General features: G+C 38.0%; 1 protein-coding gene across 4 annotated transcripts in view; it reads left to right on the forward strand.

Annotated features, from left to right (window-relative positions):
- Positions 1 to 25965, forward strand: part of RANBP17 (RAN binding protein 17) — a 270646-nt gene that overhangs the window by 43731 nt on the left and 200950 nt on the right. For all 4 annotated transcript variants that reach the window (XM_066273253.1, XM_066273255.1, XM_066273254.1 and 1 more), the window contains 3 exons: positions 1438 to 1631; positions 9081 to 9186; positions 16882 to 17017. In XM_066273253.1, coding sequence (XP_066129350.1) covers positions 1438 to 1631; positions 9081 to 9186; positions 16882 to 17017 — 436 coding nt within the window. The remainder of the gene's footprint in view (positions 1 to 1437; positions 1632 to 9080; positions 9187 to 16881; positions 17018 to 25965) is intronic.

The following is a 25965-nucleotide window of genomic DNA, read 5'->3' on the forward strand; positions in this document are numbered from 1 at the left end:
TTCACTGATTGCTTTCTCATATGTGCCTTGACCGTGGGCCTTCAGCAGACTGAGTAAACCTTTGTGGGTTTTATTTGTATACTTGTAGAGAAGACTGTTCTTTCTCCATTGAATTGCCTTTACACAATTTTCAAAATTAATTGACCATTTGCTTGTGGTTTTATTTCTTTTTTTTTTTTTTTTTTTTTTTTTTTTTTTTTTGGTTTTATTTCTTTAATGTGCTTCTCCTTGTACCAGTACCCTATCTTTTTTTAAAAAAATTCATTTTAGAGATGGGAGGCAGAGAGAGATTGAGAAGGGGGGAGCCCGTATGCGCCTTTACCAGGCAAGCCCAGGATTTTGAACCCGCGACCTCAGCGTTGCAGGTCGATGCTTTATCCACTGCGCCACCACCAGTCAGGCAGTACCCTATCTTGATTACTGTGGTCTTAGAATAAGCTTTGAGAAATCAGATAGTATGACTCTTTCACCTGGCATTTTTTTTCCCAAAATTATTTTGTCTCTAGTGAAATAAATCTACAATTACTTGCAGTAGTATGGGTGAATCCCACAAACATTAAGAAAGACAGACACAAAAGAGTACAGGCTGTATACACACTTCATGAGGTTCAAAATCAGGCAGAATGGATCTGTGCTCCCCCTTCGGGTATGTAGGAGGGACTTGGAGGCAGCGCAGATTCTGAGGTATGGGCACGTGCTGGGTTCTGTTCTGAGTGCCTGTCACATTCGTGTGTTCACTTTGTAAAAATTCATCACGCTGTACACCTGAGATTTGTGTCCTCTTCTGTATGTGTGTCCTATGTCACTGTAACATTTTTATGGAAATGAGGGAGCCAAAAGAATTATTTTGACTCTTTTACTTCTTTTGCCTTTCCTGTAAATTTCAGAATTTTCTTGTCAATATCTACAACAAAATTCTGATGGGATTTTTACTGGGATTGCATTTAATTTATGTAGTAATTTGGGGGGAAAAGTGACATCTAAGCAATATCGAGTTTTTCAGCCAAGAAGAATGTTTACCTTTTTACCTTTGAATTTATTTAGCTCTTCTGTGATTTCTCTCACCAATGTTTCATAGTGGTGGCCTTCAGATTGTATAGATGTTCAATTAGATTTGATTAGTATTTTGTTTTCTGGTGCCTTTGGAAGATAGTGTTTTTTGAATTGCGGTTTTCAGTTATTCATTTGTATATTGACCCGGTATGCCAGGATCTTGATAAACTCACCTCTTAGTACAAGTAGCTTTTTCTGGTATTTTTTAAGTTGACATAATCATGTCATCTTCAAATATAGATATTTTATTTCTTACTTTTCAATCTATTTGTCTTTTATTTTTTTTATCCATTATGAAATTTTATTTAACACAAAGGAAGTGGATTTGTGGCAAATAGAAATGCTTCACATTCTAATGTCTGCGGACTTGTTCTTCGTGTGCAGAGATAACTTGGATGACCCACTGGATGACACGGCCACTGTGTTTCAGCAGTTGGAGCAGTTGTGCACTGTCAGCAGGTGTGAATATGAGAAGACGTGTACGCTTCTAGTGCAGTTGTTTGACCAGAACGCTCAGAATTACCAAAAGCTCTTGCATTCTGCTTCTCGAATAACTGTGGACATGGCAATTCAGGAAGGTCGGTGTATTTCATCTGACTATTATGTGGTATCATGTTGAATTTTAAGTGGTTTCATTAATCATTTTCATAATTTTATGCAAATTATTTTTATATATTTTCCCCAATTCTTTACCTCCAATAAGTCATTAATTTTTTTAACCTTCTGGATATTTTGGTGGCTTGATAGTTAATTTTCTCTTATAACTGTCTTTTAACTAATCCAATTGATCATGTTTCCTTCTTTGTTAGAAAAGACTACAACTGACCTGTGGTGGCGCAGTGAATAAAGCATCGACCTGGAAGTGCTGAGGTCGCCGGTTCGAAACCCTGGGCTTGCCTGGTCAAGGCACATATGGGAGTTGATGCTTCCAGCTCCTCCCCCTTCTCTCTCTCTCTGTCTCTCCCTCTCTCTGTCCTCTCTAAAAATGAATAAATAGAATTAAAAAAAAAATTAAAAAAAAAAAAAAGAAAAGACTACAAAGTCAGAGCCCATTTCAGCCAGTAAAAAATTCTATAAGGTGGCCTTATCTTCTTCCTTTTCTTCCTTCTTCTTCTTCCTCCTCCTCCTCCTCCCCCACCCCTTCCCCCTTTCTCCTTTCTCTTCTTCCTCTCTTTCTCCTTCTTCCTTTTTATTATTATTATTATTGTGATTACTTTGTGATATATACAAATATCAAATTATTGTTATTTACCTGAGACTACCATATTGTTATGTGTCAATTATATCTCATTTTTATAAAATTGACCAACTATTAATATATAAAGCAATTCTCAACAAATTTCAGTGACTTAACCACATAGAGTCCACATTTTCTTCCTAATTTGCAGTTATATGAAGACTTAATTGCCAAGATAATAATAAACTCCATGCTCTTGGGAATTTTACAAACATACTTCTAAGGTATATGAGATACCATTTTATGCCCAGGTTGGCAAAAAATAAGAAATAGGAGAATATAGATCAAAGGTAATATTTATATACTTCTGGTAGGAGTATAAAGTAAAATCAATTGGAAATCAGTTTGGTGTTACATTGTAAAGTAGAACATTCGAATAGCTTCTGAACTGGCACTTCCACTCTTAGGTGTGTCCTCAAGAAAATATTTTCCACACGAGAGGCCGTGTGTGAGAATGTCCATGGCCTAATTGTTCATAAAACCAAAAAGTGGAAACAGCTCCAGTGTCCCATCAACATAAACATGGATAAATAGATCGTAATATAGTTATACAATGCAATACTATTTAACAATAAAATGAATGAATTACAGGTATACTTAAAGATGAGTGTCAGAGATAAGATATTTAGTGAAAAAAAAGCAATTCTTGGGAAACTGTATATAGTTTGAAATACTTAATAAAGCCACAAAACAAGTGAAACTGAAAATACATTGTTTAGGAACATGTAGTGATATGTTCAAGTGATAAAATGGGAAAATAATGTCAAGAGACTAGTGAGGTCCAGATGTAGGATCATGGTTACCTCTGGGGGGGAGGTCAGGAGACAAGCTGGGGGGGTGTGGAGGTAGGAGTGGGTCTGTTGTAAAGCCTGGATTCACAGGTGTTTGTTTTATTACACCTCCTATATACATCACATGCATTTTATATCTGTAAATATTACAACATGAAGGGGTGCAGTTGTGAGATCAAAGACCTGTTTTCCTACAATTTATGACTGGAATTAATAGAACAGTAATAATTCACTAATGTAAAGTAGGTCTGTTTATTGAGTAAAATAAGTCAAACTGATTTTTGATTAATAAAGATTCAAGGAGTTTTTATAGTAATACATTATGTAGTCTTGATAAAATGACAACTCAGAGCCTCTAAGGTAATCCCTGATACATAGCATATTTTAAATAAATGTGGTTTTTTCTAGGCAAAAGCTCGGTGGGAAGGAATTTGTCCACCTTTTAAAGATATCTTTGGTCTACTCAAAAATGATTGTTTTGTATTACGAAAACGACCTAACAGGGCTCTAGTTTTCACTACTGCATATAGTAGTAGTATTCAGTTTCTTTTGTGCCGACTAAACACTTCAGTTAGTGTTGAACAAAGAAAATTATATACTCTCGTTATGTGCGCTTTAATTTAGATGCTTAATGGCTTTTAATGTTACAAAATAAGTTTATTATTATATTATGATCTCATTTGTATTATATTGTCTTGCTCTTCTATATTTGTGGTGATATGGTCACAGTTTACAAAAACAATAATCCCTAAGAAATAGGTCATTAACAGTAGTTAATGATTACTTGTGATCTATGGTAATGACTGATTTCTTTGGGATTATTGCAGTTATAAACCATAATTACAGATTATTACAGCAATAATTATTTTGTTAAAGGAAAAAATGTTCTGTGCTCGAACAGCTGCTAAAACAAGTGCCCTGAACTTTAATGGAAAATTAAAAAGGAAATTTAGTCTTATTATAAGATGAGATATTTTTAAAATTTATAGATATGTATGTAATTCCTGTATTGGATATTTATATTTCTAAATAGAATTTAGATGGACGGACTTAGATGGTTTTTTAAAAACTTTGTGGAAGTAATTCTATAACTAAAGTAACTTCTTAACATTTATTATTTTAGAAACTGTCCATCTAGAATTGTTGAGGTTTAGGGAAAGATTTAATGTATATGAGAAATACCACTTCTCATTTACTTGAATATGAAAATTATACTTGATAGCTTAATAATGCCCTTAAATTTCATTGTTAATTTCTAACACTAACCCTAATTTATTCAGTCAATAGATGTTACATTTCTAAGGGTAAAAGAAATACCTGCTTTTCTGGGTTTTTTTTCTTTTTCTTTTTTTAAATGAGAGTAGGGGGGATACGGAGACAGACCCCCACATGTGCCCCAACCAGGATCCACCCAGCAACTGCCACCTGGGGCTGATGCTGTGCCCATTTGGGGCCAGGCTCACAACCAAGCTATTTTTAGTGCCTGAGGTGGAGGCTCCATGGAGCCATCCTCAGCACCTGAGTCCAACCTGCTCGAATCAATGGCTATGGGAGGAGAAGAGAGAGAGAAGCAGGAGGGGCTGGGGGAGCAGCATGTGGCCGCCTCTCCTGTGTGCTCTGACCGGTAATCAAGCCTGGGTTCCACAGGCCGGTTGCCGCTCTACCACTGAGCCAACCGGCCAGGGCCCTTTTCTGGTTTTTGTATGATTGAAATCATTGTTTTCTATAACAAGGAAAGAATAAATATACATCTATTTTTTTCTAAGTAAATGTACATTCAGAATTTATCATAATTTATAATACAACTGATCATATGCTATGTAATATTCTTTGATATAAAAGTTTTAATTTCAAAGTCACAGAGTGATGAATTAAAGAATAAAAATAATGTTTGTCTTCTGTTATTAGACAATGATACTCATCACACTGCATTGAAAAGAAATCATTAAAAAAAGGCAGAAAAAATCATTTTTCCCTCTTGCCTGGTGCTCGCACTAGCTTCAGTTTGATTGGCATGGGGGTCTCTCCCTTCTCACACGGTTTCATACATCCACATGTGTAGTTACATCCCTGCAGCAGACACGAGACATCAGGTACTCAGCAAATACTTTTCTCAGTGTGTTTCACTTGGGAATTTTTTCTTTTTAGTTTAGGGTGTTTTGTTTGTTTTACAAACAGTGTTTAATAAGTATATATGGTTAACTGTAACTAGTTTTAATTGCAACAAGCCTCTTTGGTAGAGAGTACTTCACTTGCAGAATACCATTTAGTGCTTGTCACATAAGCCCGTGAGCCAGGTATTATTATCTTTGGATATATAAATGAGGAAGTGAAAGCCAAGAGAGATGAGGTCACTTACATAAGTAGAGACAGGAATTGAACCCAGGCTTTGCTCTTAGTAGCTGAATTGTACAGCCTCCATATTTTAAATAGTGACCTTCCAAGAGAGAAATACAAAAATTACATGCATGATGAATTCTTTGTTTAAAAGTAAGTCTGGGCCTGACCTGTGGTGGCACAGTGGGTAAAGTGTCGACCTGGAACACTGAGGTTGCTGGTTCAAAACCCTGGGCTTGCCTAGTCAAGGCACATATAGGAGTTGATGCTTTCTGCTCCTACCCCCCTTCTCTCTCTCTCTGTTTCCCCCGCTAAAACGAATAAATAAAATCTTTAAAAAAAAATACCATATTAAAAAAAGGTCTGTTTTATCAAGAGCTAGTAAGCAAATGTTTCTATGTTTACATTAGTGATAAATGTCTAAAATAAACTTTCTTATTTTAAATTAAACTATTCAAGAAATACTCATTTTATGTGTCACATGTCCTTGGTTTTATAGGGGGTGATTTGGGAGTAAAGAAGTGTAGAAAGCTCTAGAAATGGTCCCAAAGGCAGATGCAATCTCATCTGTGGTCAGAATTTGGGAAATAGGTAGAGAACAATACAGGAATAGGAATTTAAATATTTAAATAAACACTTAAGAGATTGTTAGATCATAAGATATTGTTAGATCACCAGGATTTGTCTAGTTAATTGACAGCTGTATTGAGTATTCCCTTTTATCAGTCTTGTTAGTAAGTGGTAAATATTATAGTGAGAGAGTGGACTGTCAGAAATGTGTTGCCTATATTGGAATCATAACTCTGTGCCTTTTAATAGGGATTTGTGATACCAACAGAATATATACAGATAATAGACATAATGTTTAGAACAGTACCTAGTACATAGTACTATAGAAATTCTGCTGTTATCTTTAGTAATAGTAAAAGCTTTAAGAGATACCAATATCTAAAAGCTAGTGATGAAACAGTTATTATTTATATTTAAATAATAATTTTTTTCATTTTGAAAAATAAGTTGCAACAGGATATTTTTACAGTAGAAACTCACCAGAAATTATGCTCGCAGTGTTTAAGACTCACATTCATTGTACGTAATGTGTGTGGTCCACACACAGTTGGAGCATAGTCTATTAATGATGACCTCTGTAAGAACTGGTGAGATAGTTAATTCTCATTACTCAGTATTTATGTTCTATAATGTTGCTGTGAACATTGAATTAGCAAATATTACACCATTGCTCTTAGCAGAAATGCCAGGTTAGGTTCCTATAGGATTCTGGTCACATATTCATCAACTGTTCAACATATAATCTTATTTTATATGCACTTTTCTGCGTAAAGACACCTTACTTAATAGATATTGTTGACTCATTAATATTAAACTCGGCCACTAGCACTACAACTCATGCCTAACCACATATTTTCTCTTTATGGCACATAATGGCCTCTTTTCCACCTGGGGACACTAGATGGCACTTCAGCACTAATCTTGATGATGATTTTAAACAGTAAATCATCAACAAAAGATACAAAAGCGCAAAAGATGGGGGACAAAAAAAGACCATGGGGAGAATGTGTCCTTGTTTGCAGTCTGAGATGAAACCGGCAGGCAGGGCTTGGCTCTGTTTTACCTCAGCTTGGAACAAGCACATTGGACTAGAACTCAAATGTTTGGTTGCTCTGTACTTGTCTGTAAATGACTGCAAGTATTGATTTTGGACTTACAAATAAATTTTACCAAGTAGACATATTTTCAAATAACAGCATCTATTTGCAAATAATGAGGACAGAGTATGACATGTTATATATTGAATATGCTTTGAGAAGTTGCTTAATTTTTTGAGTAATAGAACTATAAATTACCATTATTCATTTTTAATAACGACTCCACATTTTAATGTTTATTCAGTTGATAATAAAACGTTGACTTTTTCTTGCCTGTTATGCTGTATTTTCTACGTAACGATTTCTTAGCTCAGCAGCCCATGCCTATTGATTACTTGCTATTGCCAGGGACTGTTTTAGGCTCTGGAGATGGCAACAGACAGCCAGACGGAAAGTGACAGCTGTCATGCAGTTTACAGTCTATTGGAGCAGACAGGTGACTAAGGAGGATAGACAAGGAAAATATATATCATGTTAGGAAGTGTGATAAGTGCTGAAATTTAAAAAAAAAGCAGGGAAGGGGGGATATGAAATGTTGGCAGGTTATGGTTTAGTTATCTGTTGCCAAAATTGAGTGGCTCATCAAGTAATAATATCACAGTAAAGTTTCTTTTTAAAAAAAGTGAAAGCCTTAAGGATTGGAGGTGCCCAGTAGAATGAAGGCCTGTTGGAGACTTCATCTTTGTCGGTATAGATATCACCACAGATTGTGACAGGAATATTGTTGGAAAGAATAACAGCAAGTCCTTAAAAGAAAAATAAGGACACGTAACCTGAGGGAGAGTTGAGAATTGTAACAAGAAAGGGTATTTGGTAGGATAATTTGATGATATACGATGTAAAGCTGAGTACTTTTATGGTGGAGAGGGGGTGGGGAGGGAGAGAATGTTCTGGAAGTCGAAGTGAGGACCATCAAGAACACCTACTCCATGTTCAAGGCCCAAGATACAAGAGGTGCGGAAGAGAAGTCAGTCAGCACTTGCAAGGGCCCCCAGAGAAAGCAGGGCCATGGGGATAGGGCTTGTTAGTAAGTGACTTTTATACCGATCATAAAATACTTTTGAAGGACATAAGATAACCCTCTAATATCTTCAGTTTTCTACATGGGCTTTTTTTTTTCTTTTTACCATTTTTGCTAATTACTGTATACATTAGTAATTCATAAAACTGAATTACTTGATCAATTTAATGATTCATTTCCTCTTATTTAACCTGTTTCACGTTGCTAACGCACAAGGCTGCAGTTACTCTTTGTTGTTCAGTGATAGATTAAAGCGTCTGGGTCTTCGCCAGGTTACATTTCAAACTTACAGGAAGTCTGTCACCTCAGTAGACCGATGTCTCTCCGGAAGTTTGAAGTGGTTGTTGATTAGTTGTACAGTAATGACTGTTAGTATCCATAGGTAGATAGGAAGACTGTCGTTTTGCTACTTACTTTTTATTTGTTCATCTTTCCTAAGTCTTCTTACAAGTACACCCAGCCTCTTCTTTACTGTTCAATACCTTGTAAAAAGAAAAAAAAACCCACTCGTTCACTTGAAAAGGTTTCCCAGTACAGAAACATAATTGATTTCAGTATTATGAAATATTCTGCACAATTCAAAAAATCAGTCCCCATGAATAGCACAAAACTTCTTTTTAGCCAGATAATTGGTATGTTGTTAATTATAAGTCTTCAGGGTAGATACGGTTTTCTCCATTTTGCAGGTGAAAACCCTAAGATGTAGAGGGGTAAGTAACTTATGCAAGATCCATAGCAAATTGTTCGAGCTAGGGTTCAGTTTTCTCTGGCTCTGAAATCTGTCATTTTTACTATTCTCCTTACTGCCTTGATAAACTTAGAACCCAGCTCTCCACTCTGAAGACTGAGTTCCCAGGAGTTTATTACTTGTTTGGAAGAATAGATCATTTTACTCATTTTAGAATTTTATGAAAAAATAAGCTTTCCTTCTACAATACTTCCTAAACATTTTTCTTTCTTATTATATATATCAGGACGTCTTGCGTGGCTGGTATACTTAGTTGGGACCGTTGTTGGAGGAAGACTAACATACACCAGTACAGATGAACACGATGCTATGGATGGAGAATTGTCCTGTCGGTAAGCAATGGCCATGGAATTTACCAACATTTACTAGGTGAATGAACTAGAGTTACTGAATGGGTATTATTAGCTAAAGCATTTTGTACTTGACCTTTTGAAGAAGGTATTCTTTTCCTTTTTCTTGGTGAGCATACCACAGCTTAGAGTTTAAGTGATTTGTAGATGTCAAACCTCTAGGTAAGTTATATAGTCAACTCTATTATAAATGTGTTTAAATAGTGTGATGAAGATTTAGGCTGTGTTTTGTTTCTTAGGACCTGAGGAAGCATGCAGAATTAGATGGTGGCAATATTGGGGTGCCATTCATCCAGTCAAAAAGCGATGGGTAGTCCAAGCTTTGTTTATGATGGCTGTCTAGACTGTTCACCTCATGACCATAGCCTTGATAAGAAGCAGTTCACTTTTCTATTCTAAACTGAGGAAAATGCCTATATATGAATAATATGAGTGAGTGGGTTTTACATATACTCTATTTTTTAAATAACATCTTTATAACAAAGTAGTGGGTGTTTTTGTTGAACTCTTAAAAAATTCAAATGCAAAGTCATATTAATTTGGAGATAACTACTACTATCATTGTGGTAGATCTTGAGTCCTTTAAATTCATGCTTGAGGGTATATGTATACTACATGTGTATTTTTCAACTTTTTTAAACAAAAATTATACTATTGTTTTGTAAACTAATCAGTATCAGGGATACTGATATTAATAATTTATTTGTGGCAATTATTAGAATTAAATGAGTAAATATTTTTTAAATGCTTAGAACAATGCCTGGCAAATAATATGTACTGTGTTACTAAAAAACAAATAAACAAAAAACCTCATAACTTGTATTTTTAAAAATCAGGCATAATATTGTGAACATTTCACCTAGACAAGAAATAGTCTAAGCTTTATCATGATTTTTAACAGACCCTTGTTTTGGGAAATTGAGATTGTTTCTCAATTTTTTCTTATTATAAACTGCCTTAAGGCAAATATTCTTTTAGTTGCATTTTCCCTTCATTCCACACTCATTTCAACCTTTAAACTTGCTCTTGTCAATGAAATTTGAATTTGAATGAAACGTACATATTTTTGTTTAAGTTTATTATTTCCGATATTAAATCACTTTAAAATATGAATGGGGGCATTCTTAAAATGCTTTGGTTAATTTTAAACCAAGTGAACAATTTGCCTCCACAATCATCATTATACAACATTACAGATTTAGTAAAAAGGAAATTAAGTATACATTTTGCTATAGTTTGATTTTTAAAAGTTTTTATCATCAAGTAGGGAAATACCCATTAGCACTATTTTCCTGAGAAATATATAACAGGAAGTAAACGAAAGAGTGTGTCTATTTGCCAAGTAGAAAATTTTAATTTTCTCTTTAAGCAGCAAACATGTGTAACTTTAAGATCTGTTTTGTGTTTTATTCTGCATTTTTTAGAAAGTAGAACCTTTGGTGAAATTTGTGGATGGAGGCTTCTCTAAGGGATGGTGGCGGTGAAGGGTGCATTTTCAGGGAAGAAAAAGGAAGGAAAAGGAAGTGAGAGGATAAGAGAAAACCAATAGAGTCAACCCTCATTATTCACAGAGTCCATTTTTGCACTTGCTAAAATTTATTTGTACCCCTAATCAGTACTTGCGGTGCTATTGTAGTTGTTCTTGGACATATGACAAAAAATTTGAGTCACTAGATGCACACTTGCCCAGCTGTGGTTGAACAAATGCCTGCCTTCTTTTTGGCTCTCATGCTCTAAATGTATTCTTTTTGCTGTCTGTTTAGTGCCATCATTTTTGCATTTTTGTTGGTGGTTTTGCTGTTTAAAATGGTCCCTCCAGCATTACGCTGAAGTGCTGGCCAGTGTTTCTAAACCCAAGAAAGCTGTCATGTGCCTTACAGAGAAAGTGCACGTGTCTGGGTAAGCCTCGTTTAGGCAAGTTGTAGTGCAGTTGGTTGTGAGTTCAATATTAATGAATCAACAGTCTATATTAAATAGGGTATCTTTTAACAGAAACACATGTAAAGTAAGGTTATGTGTTGATCAGTTGATGAAAATATTGTGACCATAGTTCCTCAGGAGCCTAACCCTGCATTTCTTTTAGGAGCAGTGGTTCAGTATTCACTAATTTGGTTTTCGCAGAAACTTTATAGAACGGAACTACCATGAATAATGAGTGTCGCCTGCATAAGGTGGTGCATTACACACCTGGTGGCTCAGTTTTACAGGCATTTTCTCCAAAGACCACTTGGAAGCACTTTGCCCCAAAGCAGTCTCGTGGTGATTGGGGAGGGTGGGAGCTGAGGGAAAGTGCTTTGTCTGTTTGCTGATTTCTCCCATTTCCTATTTGTTGAAGTCTACTCCTGGGTGTCACTTTTTCATATGTCTTAGTTGTGTTCCCTGGCCTCTTTGAGAAGCCGCTGGGGGAGTCAGAGCCGGGGAAGGCAGGGCTTGTGTTGGTCTTATTGAGTTGGAGGTTGGGGCTGGAGCGTGGCAGCCCACTCCTCTCCCAGGGTCAGGACTTAAACCTACAGGAACTGTGTGAAGCTTCACTGGGCTGCAAGGCAAGTCGTTGAGGCCAGGAGTCAGGTGGGAAGCGGTGGGGGGGGGCGTGGAAAAAATACCAAGCAGGTTCAGGGTGGGGCATATACTGGGACTTCCCGACTTTGTCTAGAAAACTGTATAAATCTGTGTTTTAAAATGAGATTTTTAAATTAAATAAGAACGATGTTTTCTGTAATATTTTACAATATCAGTTCCATGTAAAGAAATTCCAAGTAACTGGAACCACAATACCGTTGCCTTCTGTGTGTTGCTATGTGATACCTTTCCGACTCCTGGGAGCACGCTACCAGATTAGAAGACTGCGAAGCATCTGCCAAAAACCTATGTGCCCTTTTATCAGGAAAAGGTTAATATTCATAAAAGCTCCCAACGTTGTGATCATTGTAATTAAAACAAATAACTATATGTGTGCTCAGGCCACACAGTTCTAGTTAAATGAGGGTAATGTTGTAGTCATTTCAGTTTCGTCCATCCACACCGGAATGGAAGGCTCTTGAGAGCTTGCCCCGGGGGATTTTGCCCTGTTCCTGTGCCCTCTCGGTTTGGTTTGCCGGTAGGGTGGCCGCCTCTCCCAGGCTCTGTCTTCCCAGTCACAGCATCCTGTGCTTCCCCGGTGTCCCACCCGCTCCTCTCTGTCGTCCCTCATCATCCTTCAAAGACTTTGACAACCAGCACAAAATGTTGCTCTCCCAAATCCTACTATCATATAGATGACTTTGACTTTTTCCCCAACATATAATGGTACACTTCTCTACTCATAAGCATCCAGTGACTTCCCATCACATATGGGACAAATTCCAAAGTCCTTGCCATGGTCTAAAGCATCCTGGCCTGCTTCTCTGGCCTCATTTCCTAGCCTTGCTACTGCAAGTCGACCATGCTGCCTCCTCGCTGTGTTTATGTGTATTATAAGTGTTCTCGCTGGGAGGGCCTTGGGCTTCTCTTCTGCTTGGGATGCTGTCTCCCTGACGTCTGTACGGTATGCCTCACTTCGATCAGATGTCTCTTCCACCTTGGACCTCCCTGTCCAGAATAAGTCTTACCTGACTTTATTTTTTTTATGGTACTTTTACCCATTGACATATATTTGTTCATTTCATAGTAAAGGAATAAAGGAGGGAATACACTTTATATGCTTTGTTTACTCCTTTATTGTTATTTCATCTGCCTGGAAAAACCTTAACCCTAAAGAATGAGTTTTCTCTAATTTGTTGAGTGATAATAAGAGAAATCGCGCACCGATGTAGATGGGCACCATTGTCAGTTAAGGTGTTTTTACCTTAACTGAGTGCTCAGGGTCACTCAGTGGTTCTGTGTTTCAGTAATTCTCCTCTTCTGATGTCCACACACCTACAGAACCATTCCGCATGCGCAGTCCATCCCTCCGGCGCCTCCAGGTCAGGGACTAAGGTAAACGTCTCCATCCACTCCCAGCCTCGACTCCCTCTGTGTCCATCACTCCCTCTCCACTCAGTTGCCTAAGCCTGAATCCTGGGGGTTAGCCTTATATTTCTTTCTTCTCTCACCAGCCTCCATGTAGTGATCAGGTCCTGTCAGCTCTACCTTCTAGTTACCTCCATTAGTCCAGTTATTTCCGTCTCCCCAGCCACGTCAGCCCCGCGGTCTTTCACCCGGCTTCGTGCCACTGGGGGCGGTGGACGCCTGCTCTCTGGCTCCCTATAGCGCAGGTCTGAGGATGTGGTCTGATGTCAGCGCCTTCTGCATTCAGCAAGGACTTCCTTTCCGCTGCGCTTGGGATCAGAGCCACACGGCTCGCCAGGCGCTTCCTGACCTCGCTGCTGCCTGTCTCGTTAGCCTCATCGATGGCAGCCGATGGCTTTATAGCCATTTTGAACTTTTTCAGCTCTTAAACTTTCTTCTTGCCTCTCTAGGTAGCTATCCAAGCTTCTCCCTTTCTCGTGATGCTCTTTGTCCTGTTCCATCCTAGGACATTAGGAATCTTCGCTCATTTCTTTGTAACACTTGTCAATACTTATTCTAGTTGCTTGTTTTATTGTTTTTCCCTGCATAGGCAACAGATTTTGGGGGACTGGGAATATATATTATATATGTCTTGCTCATTGTTGTATTCTGAACACCTAACATACACCAGTCATGTAGTAGACACTCAAATATTTGTTGATTAAATACTTTTTAATTGGATATTCAGGAGACTATAAAATGATTATCCAGAATTTATTTCTTTGTATTTAGAATGGTGTACTTATATTTGGGTCAGAACTATTTAATGATATACTTACCTTTTTATTCCCTCTGTGTTTTTTACCAAAAATAATTTAAAATAAAGAAAAAAAATAAACAATAATAAATTGAATCTGGAAGTGAGATAGTTAATTGCAACATTTTTGTAACAGCAAAAAATTATAAACAACTTTGGTGTCCATCAATAGGGGAATGTTTGAAAATATTATAGAACATTTATAGAATGGAATGTTTAACAGCTACAAAAAAGAATGAAGAAGCTCTTTATGTCTAATATGGAAAGATCTGTAAGATATATTGCAATGCAAAAAACTAGGTTTAGAACCATAAGTATAATATGCTCTGTATTTTTTAAAAGAGCTAGGAGAAGAATATATAGCTGTTTTTGTCTGTACATACATTTTTAAACATCCTTGAAAGGACACATAAACTATTAGCTATGTGTGTGTTTATGTCTTGTGTGCACACATGGAAGGAGGCAGGAGGGTCAAGGCTGGGCACAGCTGCCTTTGTGCGGTTAGAAAATGGAGAAAAGGCCCTGGCTGGTTGGCTTAGGGGTAGAGCATCGACCTGGCATGTGGAAGAGTCAGGTTTGATTCCCAGCCAGGGCACACGGGAGAGGCCAACCACCTGCTTCTTCCCCTCCCCTCCCCCTCCCCTTTCCTCCCCTCCCTTCCCGTCCCCTCTCCTCCTCTCCTTGCCTTGCTGTGGCTCAATTGATTGGAGCACGTTGGCCTCAGGCACTGAGGATGGATCCATGGAGCTTCCACCTCAGGCACTAAAAATAGCTTGGTTGCCTGTGTAGCATTGGCCCCAGACAGGGTTGCTGGGTAGCTCCTGGTTGAAGTGCATGAAAGAGCTTGTCTCTGTACCTCCCCTCTTCTCACTTAAAAAACAAAAAAATGTACAGAAAGGGGCTACTTCCTCATAGCCTCTACTTCTGTCTCTCTCTTTTTTTTTTTTTTCTGAAGCTGGAAACAGGGAGAGACAGTCAGACAGACTCCCGCATGCGCCCGACCGGGATCCACCTGGCACGCCCACCAGGGGGCGATGCTCTGCCCCTTTGGGGCATCACTCTGCTGTGACCAGAGCCACTCTAGCGCCTGGGGCAGAGGCCAAGGAGCCATCCCCAGCGCCCGGGCCATCTTTGCTCCAATGGAGCCTCGGCTGCGGGAGGGGAAGAGAGAGACAGAGAGGAAAGAGAGGGGGAGGGGTGGAGAGGCAAATGGACACCTCTCCTGTATGCCCTGGCCGGGAATTGAACCCGGGACTTCTGCACACCAGGCCTACGCTCTACCACTGAGCTAACCAGCCAGGGCCCTACTTCTGTCTCTTAAAGAGGTTGTTGTAATATGCTGATGTTAGCACCAGACACTTGGTTGCCATCCACTGGAAAACTTTAATGGCAATAGATAATAAAAGGATTTCTTTTTTGAAATTTTTAGACTAAATTTTTCATGATACTAAATTAATTTTTTGTTGTTGGTTGTGTGTGTGTATTTTTCCGAAGTGAGAGATGGGGGAGGCAGACAAACAGACTCCCGCATGCACCCGACCAGGATCCACCCGGCATGCCCACCAGGAGGCGATGCTCAGCCCCTCTGGGGCGTTTCTCTACAGCAATCAGAGCCATTCTAGCGCCTGAAGTGGAGGCCATGGAGCCATCCTCAGCACCCAGGCCACTTTGCTCCAGTGGAGCCTTGGCTGCGGGAGGAGAAGAGAGAGATAAAGAGAAAGGAGAGAGGAAGGGTGGAGAAGCAGATGGGCACTTCTCCTGTGTGCTCTGACCGGGAATCAGACCTGGTACTTCCACATGCCAGGCTGATGCTCTACTGCTGAGCCAACCTGCCAGGGCCTAAACTAAGTTTTTTTTCTATAGGAAATTTAACTTAACCTTTAGTTTTTGTGACTTATTTGATTATGTTAAGATCATCTTGTAATTTATTTCAGATAAAATTTTCATTATTCATTAAGAAAGTGATATAACTTGATAGGTATACCTCTTAATATTTTTTTGTATTTTGAATCATGTGTCTCCAAAATAGATCATTATATAAAAATATAAAATATAATGAAAAAGTAAAACCCAAAATAACATTTAATGTCATTCTTTTTTTTACTAAAATTTTATATATACATAAAAACACTTAATGTCATTCTTTTTTTACTAAAAGTTTATATATACGTAGGTATTAATACCTATGTATTATATGCAAAACTATAGATGCTTACTTATATCTATGTATATTATTATATACTTACATTTATATATCATATGTATGTATGTATGTATTTATTTTGTGACAGAGACAGAAGAGGGACAAAGAGAGGGACAGTTAGGGACAGAGAGACAGGAAGGGAGAGAGATGAGAAGCATCCATTCTTCATTGAGGCACCTCAATTGTTCATTGATTGCTTTCTCATATGTGCCTTGACTGGGGGGCTACAGCAGACCAAGTAACCCCTTACTCAAGCCAGCGACCTTGGACTCAAGCTGGTGAGCTTTGCTCAAACCAGATGAGCCCGCACTCAAGCTGGCGACCTCAGGGTCTTGAACCTGGGTCCTCTGCGTCCCAGTCTGACGCTCTATCCACTTCACCACCGCCTGGTCAGGCTGTCATATGTAGTTAAATATAACTTCTTTATGAAATAATACATTTGTCTGTGTAGGTTTGTATGCTTATATGTGTATTACATATATATGTCTAGGGAAAAAAGATTACAAGGAATTAGATCAAATTGTGGTATTTCTTAGTGATAGGATTTTAAATAATTTTAAGTATTTTTATAAGCATTTTATTTTTCTACTTTTTACATTAATTATTATGTTTACAGTAAATATTTTAATGTATTTTTAGTGATGTTTCTCTAAGAATTTTTACTGAAGCTTCTTTTTTTCTTCATGAAAAGAGTTTTTCAGCTTATATCTTTAATGGATACCGGATTGCCTCAGTGTTCTAATGAGAAAATAGAGCTTGCAATTCTGTGGTTCTTGGATCAATTTCGTAAAACATATGTTGGTGATCAGCTTCAAAGAACCTCAAAGGTAGGTTTTTACTAGAGATTCAAACAAATGTTTTTGAAGATTAAGAAAGATGTTCACGGATAACAGCTTTGAGCTGAATGATATATTTGGGCAATTTCTACATAAGAAATGTAATTGATCGGTTGAAATCAATTGATTAATTGGTATTGAAGGCATTGTGAGATGAGTTTGCTCGTTTTATGCCTGGATTTACCATTTTCTTTGAAGATTGATTGACAGTGCATGCATTTTATGTGGCTAGTCGTTAAATGGTTAAGATTATTTTAAAGACCTTAATGGATTCTGCCTCATTGTATTCTATTTCAAGGCTTAAAACATAACATATGCTATTTTAGTAGTTCTGGTTTTTTTCTGGACACTTATTTATTTATGTGATTTCCAGTGTATTTTTTGCTCATTCCTTGGCATTTTTACATGACAGATTATGATGACAAGGAGAGGTAGCTATATCTTTGAGAGGTCACAGTTACATCACCTTAATGTGGAGAACACCTGTCCTGTGGTAACTGAAAGATTAGCATCAGCAAATTGAGATGAATTGATCCTAAGGTTTTATGAGGGATTATTGTGGGCATGTATCTGAATCCTAACCAGGTATTTAGTAGTAGTTGTGACACTAAGATCTATGAGATTTTTTTTTTCATCCTAAAATTAGCAAATCTTTCCAAAACCTGTAAAAAGTCCTCAGAATAGTCTTAATCTCCTTTGGATTTCTAGTTTGTGTTAGTAATGTGAAAGTTTTTCCTATTTGAATATTTTAGAATAAGAGTTTTATATTGAACTGAGCTTTTTTTCCCCTGGGAAATATAGCTTAACCTTCTATTCATTTATGATTTTCTGATAATAATAATTGTGCAGTAGTGTGAAAAACATATATATACATATTTGATTTTGTTAAGATTATCCTTTAGTTTATTTCAGATAGTTTTCTTTGTTTGCTTTTGAAGAAAGAGCTACAGCTTGATTCTTTTTTTGTCAAATACATCATGATATTTTATTGTCATTTATGATTAATATCAATAACATTTTCTTAGAATTAAGCTGCTATTGAATGGGACGAGAAAGAAAAAAAGGAGTAGCTGGAAGTAAATGTGCTAGGTTGACACTAAAACAAATTAGAATCAGACAAAAATTACATAGTATAAAATTTATACAGGGTGCCTCTTTTAAAATCCTAGATGTGTTACTCAGAGGCTGAATGTAAATTGAGTTATGATTAATCGTCTCATTTTACATGTACCCAGAGAGTTTGTTGTTTTGCTTTTGCAAAGTGAATACTCTTGAAACATTACTAATTCAATATCCATTTGGTCTGGGTCTTAAATCAGAACAGTATAATATAGAGTAGAAAAACCTTCCAATGTTGTGTTTAAAGTACTTGGAAAGAAATATGTAAAATAAGAGTAGTTGTTTTAGGGTAGTGGGACTTGGGAAATACACACACACACACACACACACACACACACACACGTTAATATAAGGTAATTGTGAAAGAATGAATTATAGAAGACCCATTTTTCTTTTTTAAAAGAGATGTCGTGCTGCTTTTTCCCTAATGCGTAATCTGGCTAGTGTTGTTTCTATTAGTAAAACGTTAACATTATTGGTGTATGGCATCTTACCCTGCTTTCAAAGAGAGTCGAGGCCTAAGATGGTGTTATTTCCAAGGCATTCCTACTGCATGACCCCAGAGTGAAGGCAAGCTTTCTGCTTTCCTTTTTCTCTGGCTGGTCGACCAGTCTGTCTTAATAGGAACTGTTTCTTAAGGTCATTACCAATGTGCCTTGACACTCTTCTGTGAGCTCTTCATGCTCTTTCTAGTCCTTACAATAAGCTGAGAGGCTGTTGCTGTTGTTCCCGTTTACACATGAAAGAACAGACTGTCTAAGACATAAATTCTCTTCAGACTATGTTCCTGGCATCCAACTGAGAAAGACTAGATGGAAAGTATTTTTTGGCTGGTGTCTTGTTGCATTTCACAATATAGTTAAAAGGGGAGAGTGTTCGGTTGCATGAAGTTAATAATGCTTTGTTTTCTGAGCACGTATTTTGTACCCGACACTGTATTAACCATTCATTAGCCTCTTTCATTTCACTGGGTTATATAGAGTACGGTTCACGAAGTTCTTCCCAGTCTCTCTTCTGCAGCCTGGTTTCATGCCTCAGTGCTCCCCACTCGGAGTGCACACTTCATGTGCCCAACTTTTCCAGCTCCTTCAGCGTCTTCATTCTGTCTGGGCCGGGCCTTTGAACAGTGTGTTTCCTCTGCCTACGATCTGTTTCTTTCAAATCCAACTTCTGCCTTGTTCACACCTGCTATCTTTCACGTCGGGCACCCCGTCCCTTAGGGTGGCCTTCTGAACTGAGACTGGGGGAACGTCTTTCCCGTGTTCCCTAGCACCCCGTGTCCTGTTTCAGCAGTATTACATTGCATTGTAATCACATATACGAGTAAAACATATGTGGACTATAATTTCTGTGAGGACTGTTTCTGCCTTCTAATTGTTATCACCTCCAAGTGCCTGGCATATTGCTTGAATGCTTTCTATTTCGTAGCGGTTGAATGTGTACAGTTAGTAGAGTTTCACAGGAAATGGGTCTAGACGTCATGGATAATACTTTCAGGTGATAAAGGATAATAAAAGAAAATGATGCTGACTTCAGTGAAATTATTGGGCAATTTTAAATGGGGTGTACTGTTAAACATCTTGAAAATTTTATGAAAGTCTGCATATGAAAAATAATGTAATTTATAGAAATAAATGTTTCAGGAACCAAGATGGAATCATTGAGGAGTCGTAGGTGATGTAGAGAAGTGTGTCCTGTGAGTATGTCCTGTGAGTGAGAACCATCAGTAGTAGCTGTAGACATTTAACAGTTAATCTCTGCTGAAGACTTTGCACAGCACTCGACAGTATCTATTTTTATCCAACATAAACTTCATGGAAGTACTTATTTTTATTAACACCCACCTTACCTCTTTTTGCAAAATGGAAACTAAGTCTTGTAATAGTTAATTGATGTGTATAACTGATTGCACCAGATTTGAACCCAGGAGTCCTAATTAACAGAGCCTATGCTTTGTCATCTGGGGCTGCTCTGTTGCTTGGCAACTGAGCTATTTTAGTGCCTGAGGCAGAGACCCTGGAGCCATCTTCAGTGCCCTGGGCCAACTCACTTCAGTTGAGCCATGACTGCAGGAGGGGAAGAAAGAGAGAGAGAGAGAGAGAGAGAGAGAGAGAGAGAAAGAAGCAAAAAGGGGAAAAGTGGAGAAGTAGATGGTCACTTCTCCTGTGTGCCCTGACTGAGAATCGAACTTGGGACATCCATACACCGGGCCAATGCTCTTACCACTGAGCTAACCAACCAGGGCCAAAAGCTTTTTTAAAAAAAATTAATTAATTTTTTTTACGGGGACAGAGAGAAAGTCAGAGAGAGGGGTAGATAGGGACAGACAGGAACGGAGAGAGATGAGAAGCATCAATCATCAGTTTTTTGTTGCGACACCTTAGTTGTTCATTGATTGATTTCTCTATGTGCCTTGACCGTGGGCCTTCAGCAGACCAAATAACCCCTTGCTTGAGCCAGCGGCCTTGGGTCCAAGCTGGTGAGCTTTTGCTCAAACCAAATGAGCCTGTGCTCAAGCTGGCGACCTTGGGGTCTCAAACCTGGGTCCTCTGCATCCCAGTCCAATGCTGTATACACTGCGCCACCACCTGGTCAGGCAAGGGCCAAAAGCTTTTAAAGGACATCGTCAAGAAAGTAAAAATGCAACCCACAGAATGGAAGAAAATATGTGCAAATCATTTATCTGATAAAGGACTTGAATCTAAAAATATATGAAGAGCTCTTAAAACTCAATAATAAAAAGATAACCCAATTTAAAGTGGGAAAAAGATTTGAACAGACATTTCTCCAAAGAAGATACACAAATGGCCAGTAAGCAATGAAAAGATGTTTAACATCACTGTAATTTATGGAAAATTAGATCACGATAATTCAGGGAAATTCATGTCAATGCTATAGTGAGACACTACTTCATACCCCCTAAGAGGGAGATAATCATACAGACAGATAATAAATAGGAGTGAGGATGTGGAGAAGTTGAACCTGTTCATACACTGCTGGTTGGAATGGAAAGGGGTGAAACCAGTTTGGAAAACAGTCCAGCAGTTCTTCAAAAGTTAAACAGAGCCAGCAGGTTCGGTCCTGTGTATATACCCAAGAAAAAGGAAAAAATACATCCACACAAAGACTTTATACAACTGTTCACAGAGCGTTGTTCCTAAATAATGCTTTTATGGCTATAAAGAAGAAAAATCCAGATGTCCCCCAACTGAACAATGGGTAAATAAAATATGGTAGATGCAAAAACGGAGTATTTCTCAGTCATAAGTTGGACTGGAGTATTGCTACAATATGGATGATCCTTGAAAACATGGTGTTCAGTGAAGGAAGCAGCCGTAAAAAGGCACATATTGTGTGATGTCACTTATGTGAAATTTCCAGATTAGGCACATGTATAAAACAAAGTAGATTTTTGGTTACCCAGGAAAAGTGTCTTAAATGTGTTGAAAATATTCTAAAATTGATTGTGATGATGGTTGCAAATGTCATGGATACACTACAAACCATTGAATTGTATGCTTTAAATAGGTGAATGGGTTTCGGCCAATACCAAAAGAAGACAAAAACTCACTTTTAAGATGGGGGAAATAAGATATCTAGATGGCCAATAATCACAAAAAAAGATGCTCAACATTGTTAATCATCAGTGAAATCACATGCAACACCATATACACCTACCAAAATGGCTAGAAATGAAACAGACTGCTAACGCCAAACCTGGATGATCATGTAGAATTCATGAAACGGCTGTATCTTACTGGTGGTGTAAAGTGATGTGACCTTTCTGGGAAACTATTTGATGATATATACTAAAACTGAACATAGCCTACCCTATAACTGATCAGTTCCATTCTTACATGTAAATCCAAAGGAAATATGTTTATATATCCACCAAATGACATGTACAAAAATGTTTATAGCAGCTTTGTTTATAACATCCAAGAACTGGAAACCCATGCCCATTAGTCCAGTGGGTAAATACATTAACATGTAGTGATACAATGTAATACTACATAGCAGTAAAAGAAAAGGACAAACATTTTGCTACGTGCAAAAATTTGAGTGAATTTAGGATAATCAATTTAACCATGATGATAAATGAAAAAAGTTAGATGCAAAATGTCCATACTTTATGATTCTACTTAATTTCTTTACTCAGAACTAACTTATGGTAGAAGTCAGAATGAAGTCTACTTTTGGGGTGGGAGACTATATTGACTAGAGATGTTGAACAAGGAAGCTTTCTGACAGCTGTAATATTTTTATCTTGATGGGCATGATGTGAGTATATACAGATGTAAAAATTCACTAAGCTTACAATTATCATTTAAACACTTTATGTATGTTATGCCTCAGTGAAAAAATTTTTTTTTGTATTTTTCCGAAGTGAGAAGCAGGGGGAGGCAGACAGATTCCCACATGTGCCTGACCGGGATCCACCCGGCATGCCCGCTAGGGGGCAATGCTCTGCCCATCTGGGGTGTTGCTCCATTGCAACCGGAGCCATTCTACCACCTGAGGCGGAAGCCATGGAGCCATCTTCAGTGCCAGGGCCAACTTTGCTCCAGTGGAGCCTTGGCTGCAGGAGGGGAAGAGAGAGACAAGAGAAAAAGGAGAGGGGGAAGAGTGGAGAAGCAGACGGGTGCTTCTCCTGTGTGCCCTGGCCGGGAATCAAACCCGGGACTTCCACATGCTGGGCTGATGCTCTAACCGCTGAGCCAACTGGCCAGGGCTGATAAGTAAAATTATTGTGTAGTCATATAGTGAGACTCTGTACAATAAAAACAATCATTTTTGAAAAGTACATTCATTCTTTGGATACATTTTTTAAAAGCCTCCATATTATTGTATGAAAAAGTTGTAGAAGGATATATACTGTATTTTTCGCTCCATAAGATGCACCTGACCATAAGACACACCTAGGGTTTTAAGGAGGAAAATAAAAAAAATATTCTGAACCAAATGGTTTGTTAAAATATTTAATAAAATACCATATTTTTCACTCCATAAGACTCACGGGCATTTTCCCCTCCACTTTTGGGGGAAAAAAACTGTTTTATGGAGTGAAAAATACAGTACATACATAAACACATACACACACACACATATATCAAATGTTAAGTATTATATATTCATGAGTTCTATATATATCAGTAAATATATATATTTATATATATATATGTGTGTGTATATATATATATATATATGTATCTGTATATATTTACCAGTGCATGGCATTGAACTCAGATATTGGTTATCTGAGCAGAAGTGTGGGATTAGGTAAGAAGGCATAAGAGACTTCAGCTGGTAATATTTTATTTCTTAGTCTTCATGATGGGTTTGTATGGATATTTATTGTTATAATTTATTCTTTTTCCTATATTTGAGATTTTTAATAATCTACAAAACAAATAATTATAGACACTCTAGTTAAACTTAACAAATTGAATATTCACTTTTATCCTCCGATGCACCTTGAAACCCTACTATAGTGACAGTAAATGACTAGAAAAGAAATATACTTTCAAGGAAAAAAAAGGAGCGAGATGCTACACATTGAACACTTGAATCTACTGCCCAGTTCTACAAGTCGTATTTGTCTTGTATGCCTGAGAGAGCTGAGCCGTGAATGCCTTCAGTGGAGAAGGCCAGTGACTAGGCCTATGACGTGCACTAAGAATCCTGGAAAAGCTCAAAACTTGGAGATGTTTGATATATTTGGAGGCTGGAGCTCAGGCTGTTGCTAAAAATAGAACTGATTTTAAATGTGTGTTAGGAATAGATTCCCAGCACCTACCTACCCCAGCACAGCTAGACTCCTCCTCTGTTCTCATAGGAGATAGGAATTTATTTATAATTGAATTTATTGGGGTGACATTGGTTAATAAAATTACATAGGTTTCTGGGATAGTGAATGCACAGTGCAGTGTACAGACGATGTATTGTGGAATGGCACACCTGAGACAAACTATTTTTTATGGAAGCTTGAACAGCTGGGGATGAGAATAAGACACTAGGCTGAAAATACCCCCAGGCATCCCTTAACTCTTACTGTCCTAACACCGTTAGCTGGGCTTGAAACTCCAAAGCGGGAGGTTGGTGGAATGCATTTAGGAGTAAGAAACTTACCTGAGAGAGTTTTACAGATGCAGATGTGTGGGATCCCAGTTTAAAATCAGCCTACCTTATGACCCTACAGTGAACTCTACTGGATGACAAGCCCTGCTGTGAACAGTCAGTCTTTAGAGCCTCATTCTAAGAATTGAACAGACAGCTGCCAACTGCCAGCCTTTTAAAGAAAGCCCCTTATATGAAAATCAGATTGAAAACAAAACAAACGAGGATATGGGCACAAAAACTAATGATCTAAATTATAACCACGAAACAAGAACAGGAGTCTATAAAAAGGATAATTTGGAGAAGGAAGAGCTCTTTGAAATTTAAGACACGATAGCAGTAATTAAATCTTAGTAGAAGACTTGGAAGATGACATAGCAAAAATCACCCGGAAAGTAGAACAGAAGGTTAAAATAAAAATGGACAATTCTGAGAGAAAACTAAGACAATTAGACAATCCAGTAAGCCCAACAGTGGACTAATAACATATTATTAGTTCCAGTAAGAGGAAAGGAATGAATACTAGAAAATTAGCTGTAATGAAGGATAAGAGATTTTATATTGATTGAGAAGGACTGTGCTGGGCCCAGCAAAGCCAGTGAAAGAAGCTCTGTATCAGGGTGCATCCTTGGGCATTCTTACGATCAGGGAGGGGAGAGCAGGTCCTGAAGGCTTCCAGAGAGATAAAACAAGTTACATTGGAAAGACTGGGAATGAGAATTATGCCGGCCTTCTTAGTTGCAACACTAGAGCTAGAAGATGCTGGAGCAGTGCCCTCGCAGTTCTGAGAAAAACTGAATTCCAACCGAGAATTTTATATCCAGTCAAACAAGACATGTTTAGTCTGACCAAGTCTCCAACTTTACTTCCCTTATTACATCCTTACATGAAGCTGCTGGAAGCTGTATTTCACCACATTAAGAGAGTAAACCCAGAAAGAAGAAGGAAGGCGTGGGATCTGAGAACTGGAGAACCCAACACAGGAGAGAGGCAAAGGGAGTCCCCAGCCTGACCCTACGCTGAGCCTCCAGCAGAGACCAATCAGTTTAGACTGGAACAGGTGCGAGGTCATTGGCTTTTCTTTTTCTTTTTATCTTTTTTTTAAGGAACTGATTGATCACCTGATGTGTTGGATCACATAGAGACATGAGGAGTTTTACAGATCTGTAATAGAGTTCAAGGATCAATTTGCAATGCATAGAAACATAGAAAACTCGAATGAAAAGTGTGTCAGACTAAATGTACAGGAAAGGAAATCTGGTTATAGCAGAACTGTTTAGCTTACCTGTGAATGGCAGGTACATCATTATAAATATGTTAGGGAATCAAGAGAGAATGGCTAAAATTCAAAATTCGACAAAGAGCCGTACCTGTGTTATTTAGAAGAATGGATGAAAATAAAGAACCAGCTAAAGTGTGTCCGAGTTTACTGAGCACAGAGCATCCTCAGGTTACAATAGTCGCGACATGCGACATTTTGAGTTTATGACACTTACTCCCATAAAAACTTAAGAAAATTGAGATGTGTTTGGGCTTACGCCATTAGCATCCTACTTACAGACTACGTGGGCGAACTAGTTTGGTTGCATGCGATGGAGGAATACACAGTACAGTGTACAGTGCAGTATATTTATGTTCTTTTCCTTCTTTATGGCCTAGTTGTGTTTTTATGTTCTAGATTATGATTTTACAACTGTGTTAGG

Source organism: Saccopteryx bilineata, chromosome 4 (genome assembly GCF_036850765.1).
Source record: "Saccopteryx bilineata isolate mSacBil1 chromosome 4, mSacBil1_pri_phased_curated, whole genome shotgun sequence".
NCBI classification, from domain to species: Eukaryota; Metazoa; Chordata; class Mammalia; order Chiroptera; family Emballonuridae; genus Saccopteryx; species Saccopteryx bilineata.